The 6,266-nt window shown below is 40.5% G+C and overlaps 1 protein-coding gene across 1 annotated transcript in view; it reads right to left on the bottom strand.

Moving 5' to 3' along the window:
• DNAH8 (dynein axonemal heavy chain 8) overlaps positions 1-6,266 on the bottom strand; it is a 340,250-nt gene that overhangs the window by 110,739 nt on the left and 223,245 nt on the right. The window contains exon 61 of the mRNA XM_025197818.1: positions 5,915-6,037. Coding sequence (XP_025053603.1) covers positions 5,915-6,037 — 123 coding nt within the window. The remainder of the gene's footprint in view (positions 1-5,914; positions 6,038-6,266) is intronic.

Here is a 6,266-nt window from a genome sequence, read left to right as displayed (position 1 = left end):
TAGGAAATGGCCCCCTGGAGCCACAACAAGTCTGTGAAATTTGGCCCCGGGCTCTGTGATTTGAATACATCCCTACATATATTCCAAACTTATTTGGTAGAATCCCTTTTGACAGCTCAGAGATCAGCAGAAGGATTCTTTGTTTTGCAGAGAGCTTTCTGTTCCAGAAAAGTTAGGAGGATCTGATTTTCAAATAAAGCAGTATTACATCCCCCAAAAAGCTATGTGAGACTTGCATGTAGAAATGTGGCATAGTTCTTCTAATTCTTGAAGAACATGTGGGATTTCAAAATAAAACATACGTAGAATTTAAGGTTGATACCCAATCTACCATGCAGGGCCATCATGCATGAGCTCCCCACATACTCATGGGTAGCACTGCAGGCTGGATGACTGCAGTGGGCTGGATCTGGATATGGGCCAGGGGGTCGAGCACCCCTGAACTATTGCACTTTGTGTCAAATATATTTATGTAGCACTGTGTGCCATACATCAGTAAATAAAGGGCATATGATATTTACTCAAATATAAGACGACCCTGATGACACCCCCGATAAGTAGATTCTATATATGGAAAATGTATAATTTTGTTACAATTTTCCAAGTATAGAATCTAATCATTGAGGGTTTGGCTTGAATTTGTTTCCATCCCACCTCTACAGCAGGGAAAATAAAACTGTGGCATCACGTAGCCCCCTTTTTGCCTCCCCCAAACTTCTCTCCCCATGCAGCCCCTTCTCCCCATACCCCCCTTCCCCTGCCACACTTATTGTCAGACCATGCTCTCTCTCCCTGAGCACATGGAATTGAACAGCAAATTTGAAAACAATGAATTTAAAATAAACACAGCTGTAGTAATTTGCATATAGTACCCATAAACTTAGTTCAGCCAACATTGATGCATGTTACATTTTTTTTAAACTGCTGCAAATTTTAGTGCAAATACTCTATAAACACACTTTTAAGGAGCACGTTGGCATTTACTTATATATAGTACAAATGATACATGATATTAGTCCAAAGCCAAAAAGCTGAGGATTTACCATATAGTTCACTGGGCTGGGCCCCAGCACAGTCAACAGCATGTCAAGCCATCATGACCCCATACCTCAGTACTGCTCAGTATGTATGTGTATTCCAGATATACCTCCCCCGCTCAAAAAGGATCCATGTGCTAATTAGCCTCCCATTCATGACTTGTCACAAGTCTTGGGATCATCCAAAAATTTATATGTGGAGGCAGCAATGATGAGTGATGATGCCAGAAAGCAGACAGGCGCAGAAGAAAGAAGACAGTAGCAGAGGAGAAGCAGAGGACAGTAGGAGCACAACAGCAGGCTGACCCACCAGGATTGGCATGGCAGGAAAACATGGAAAAAAGGCACTGAGAGGTTAGAGAGGAGCAGAGGCTGAGGATAAAGGCAACTTTAACCAGTGACAGGAGGCAGACAGGATCAACAATGAACACATATGATATCTTGAAAAAGGTACTGTTTGAGATTTTGGAGGTGCAAGTGGAACATCTCACCAGTCTGATTGCTTTCTTGAACCAAACAATTTGGGAACTGATTTACTGGGACAGAGAAGGATATGAGATTTTTTGGAAGAAATATGCAGAGAAACATGGAGGGAGGAATTAAGAGGGAAAAAGTTTATAGCAGGGGAAAAGTCAAGAGAAGGACTGATTATGGTTCAAATGTATACAGATTTACTAGAGGCATAAGATATAGAAAGATGGATGGAAAAGTACATCTAAAGGGTCATGCCAGTAGAGAAAGTAGGGGACAAACTTCCTTCTGCTCATGTATCATTTCATCTGCCTATGAAATTTTAAAAAAAGTTCTGGGCACGGGTAGGAAAGGGTACAGTGGAAGTGTTTGAGGAAATAGCAGAAACAGAAGAGACAGGGACAGATTTTACAAGAGGGGTTGTGATCATATTCTTTGAGAAAGGGGAGAAGGAACTCCTGAAAAACCAGAGACTGATTATGCTGTCTAATATGAACTATAAGTTAAAGGCCAAGATGCTGGCTTTGAGGAGGAGGAAAAACCTCTATCAGATAATACAGGAAGACCAAGTATGCAAAGTACCAGGTAGAACGATCTCCAAAGAGATCAGTGTGATCAGAGATATACTGTCTCACATCCAAGACAGGCAAAAAAAATAGTTAAAGCAAACCTAGTTTTAGAAAAATTATATGATAGAGTGGATCGTGATTACATATTTGAGGTGCTAAGAAAATGGGGTTCCCAGATAAATTAATAGTTGGATAAGGTTATTGTATAGACAAGCAGAGTCAAGTCCAAATTCATGGGCACCTAAGCAGGGTCTTTTTAAATCCATATAGGAGTGAAAGAAGGGTGCCCCTGTCACCACTACTATTTGTGTGTGACATGGAACCATTAGCACAAAGAATAAGAAAACAGAAGGTCATAAGCAGAGTAAAGATACCAGGAGGGGGTGAGGTAAAATGCGTACTATTGTTACCTCTTAGCTCCATGTTCTTGGGGAACCCTGACACAGGACACAGCCTGTCTGACTCACAAAGAATTCCCCCCTCACCCTCCCCTCCTCTATCTAAACAAAACTGATTAAGATGCAGTGGGAGACACACATAAAACCCTCCAGATAAGGGTAACAAGAGTGAAACAACTGCCCTAGGTCTCATTTGCATCCGAGATGGAACAAGATGACCACTCATTTACATGGGAGATGGAGAACAGAAAGCCCAAAGCAAAGACTGCAGTGAACTCTGGGATCAAAGAAGCAGGGGAGCACTGCATGATGGGGAATCTATGCTCCAAATGCTAATCAATCCACATTTACACACACCCAGCTCAGCATTTATTGAACCAGTTCTAATCTGGATTTACAAAGGATTCCCCCCCTCCCCCCACACACACCTCTAAGCAGAAGTAAAGTTTAATAGGAATCTCGGGTCGTACATTCCCAGGTCCCACTATGGGAGGCCTATTTAAACTTGATTGGCTAAAACTCAGTTGCCGGGTTAGGGAATGCTGAGGCAAAGAGACTGAGTCAGAGGGGGTATGGGCAACATTTGAACAATGGTAAAGGGTTCATCACAGCGTCCAGCCCATTGGAGCCCTGACCACAAGTGTTGTCATACTTTTCGTGGGACGACTGGTGGAAGTCCTCCCCACCAAAGGTTATGAACACTCCGATAATTACCTTAAGTCTGTTAAAAGACTATAGTAAGGTCTGGAAAAGTCATGCTAAGCTGAGGCTTGTTCACAACAAGTAAAAATCCAAAACCCTGATGCTGCCAGCTATCTATTGTTTCTGAAGAAACCATGAGATATCCCATCAGTATATCTGCTATCCATAGGAATTTCAAGCTGGCTCCTAAGTGTCTGGTTACTCCCTAACCGTATGTTTTTCCTAATTCTTGAGATGTTCCAAACCAGATAACCCCTTGTCAATAGAAAAGACAATGATTTACACTATTGAGAATGCTTTGAAGAAGCTGAACTGAGGGTATAAAAATCTGTAAAAAAAGCAGCAAAGTGTGTGTGTGCTTCAAGAAGAAAAGTCTCTCTGATACTATCCACTGTTGTTCTCGAGACGCTGGAAGAAACAGATCGTCTCCTTTCAAAGATTGTGCTAAGAACTTTACCTGTCAGCATTGCAACCTGAGTGCCTTGGACTGGTGAGATCCTAGCTCTCGCTCTTTCTCTTTTCTCTCTGGGCATAGATTTCTGAACCTGAACTGTATTAGTTCAGCTTGAGCTAAGTTTCCCCAAATACTTAGTGAAACCAGGGTAGTATTGTCATTGTTTGTGTTGTTTTCCTTTGCATGTCTGTTACTACTAGTACCATTATATATTTCATATACTTAGCAATAAATAACTTTTATAGTCAAACTGGTAGTAACTGGGTATATTTTTCCTTCTCTACTTCTCCTTCCCCACTTGCTCTGCAGCAACGCCTCTTTTACCTAAGCTAAAGATCCCTGTGAAGCCCAAAAATACTGTGGGGTCTGCTCATCAAGAGGCTAAAGCTTGGAACGTGCTGAGTTTGAAACACATAAGGGGATCAGCTTGTACAGGCTGATTGACCCAGTTTGACTCAGACGTGCCCTAATGAACTGAATGCTGGCCCATGAGGGTGTCAGCTAGACACCCAGCCAGATTCAGAGGTATTCTGTTTAACTGTGTGTTTGTGTTTGACTGCAGTTTATTGTTGCTCTGATGAGCTGATTCTTGGCCTATGAGGGTGTCAGCCTATCCATGCTGATCAACCTGGCCGGGTCAGGCGTGTCACTTTAATCTGTGTGTTTGTGTGTATTTGACTGATTTGGAGGAACCCAGCCCCATTGAAACTGAGTCCTGCAAGATAGCTCCATTGGGGGGGTGAGGACTTGCAGAAGGGAGATATACAGCTCCGTATAGAAACACAAGTAACACAAGCAGCACATTGATAGATTTACCAAGACCCTAGAAATGTATCCCTAATAAATGAGCACGCCCCAAGGTGATGGGTAAATCTGGTAACACTATACAGGGATGATATAAATGTTGTAGTTAGAGATAGACTTTCAATGGAAAGGGTGCTAAAACATACATCAGAATATGGAAAAGCAATGGGGGTTAAAATAAATAGATCACAAATCATGATAATGAGAGTGGGGAACTGGAAGAATTTGGAGAAGCTAGGCCATCAAATAAAAGATAGAGAAATCAGAGTGCTAGGGATCTTGATGGATGCCAAAAGGAAAAGTAATACAGCATGGAAAAGGATGATGGCAAGGCTATGACAAATATTTTGGTTATAGTCCAAAAGGACACTGTCCTTTGCTGGAAAAGTGGCAGTGTTTAAGGCTGTGCTACTGCCGGTTATTCTATATACAGGAATTGTATTCACTAACGTGGTGGCAGACAGCAAAAGTACAGAGGTAAATATGCATATTCTTCTGGAATGCCAATAGAGAAAGGTTGGCTAGATCTGAACTTTACAAAGCAAGAGAGATGGAGGGATGAGGGCTGCTAGACTTGAGATTGTTCATCTATGAGAAATATGTAAGCAATATATGCAAGGCTTAAAGTTGGTTTGCATTACTGAGCACATGCTGCTTTTGGTCGCAATTTAAAAATAGACAATGTATTTAATGAAGTTTCTTTATATACAAATGTAAGATGAGGGGCCTTTCCCCCCCTCCTATGCTGACTGGAGGGAAAAAAAATCTCATTTTGCATTCCAGTAAATACGGTATTATCATAACATATAGAGGCAGGAAGGCAGACTCAATCAAGTCAAAGAAGCCAGGTAGCCCTGTCAGTTACATAACATTTCAATATTCCATCTTGTGTAACGTGTTGAAAGGCACCATTTTCTTTTTTATACAACCTAAGGCTTTTCAATTTTTGCTGCTGACTAAACATTAAATCAGTCATTTACTATTATCACTTACCATTATCTTCTAATACATCTGCCATTCATGCTTCCTTTGATAGAGTTATTTCATACATATAATCTTCTGAATGACTTCCCCACATACATACCTTTACATTAACTTAAAGGCATTCCATATTCCATTCTTTACTGATTTTTCTATCCTTTATTAAACCTCATAGGTATTACTCATGTATATCTTGGCATCAATGTCTAACTTTAAAAACGTATATTTCCAAGACAATGTAAACTAGGAAGCATGTTACATCCACCCTATAACTCATATACAAGCCTGGCTTCTATATCAAGGTGTTTGTATCTTATTCCTTCCTTCCTTCCAAGAGGATTAAGGTGCGCACACAATTACACTCTGTACAATACCTGATAGACAATTTGAATTCAGATTGTCATTTTAGTTCTGTAGTACAGACTATGAGTACGACTCATGAGTATGACTCATGAGGTTTATTCATCTAAACAAAATATGTGAAAAAAACCCATAAACCTTAACAAGATGAGTCATTGCATCTTTAAAAAACACCAGATCGAGAAATGATCCCCTGATATATTCATTGTAACTTTTTTGGTATGCTTGAAGTCTTTCACACAGAAATTCGAAAGTGGGAATCTGAAAGAGAAAAAGTTAATTTTCATACATTAATTTAGGACTTTTGTATATTTATTTCTCAGGTTTTAAAATTGTTTGGAGACTCCTCAGTGCTGTCTTGAAATGCAAGTAACTATCCTCAAAGAAACACAATATTGTTTCATTGGTTCCAACTAAGGAGTCATAGATTCATAGATGTTAGGGTCGGAAGGGACCTCAATAGATCATTGAGTCCGACCCCCTGCATAGG

This window comes from Alligator sinensis, unplaced genomic scaffold (genome assembly GCF_000455745.1).
Source record: "Alligator sinensis unplaced genomic scaffold, ASM45574v1 scaffold198_1, whole genome shotgun sequence".
Taxonomy (NCBI): Eukaryota; Metazoa; Chordata; order Crocodylia; family Alligatoridae; genus Alligator; species Alligator sinensis.
The sequence above is the reverse complement of the archived record's forward strand: the minus strand, read 5'-3'. Positions and strand labels throughout refer to the sequence as shown.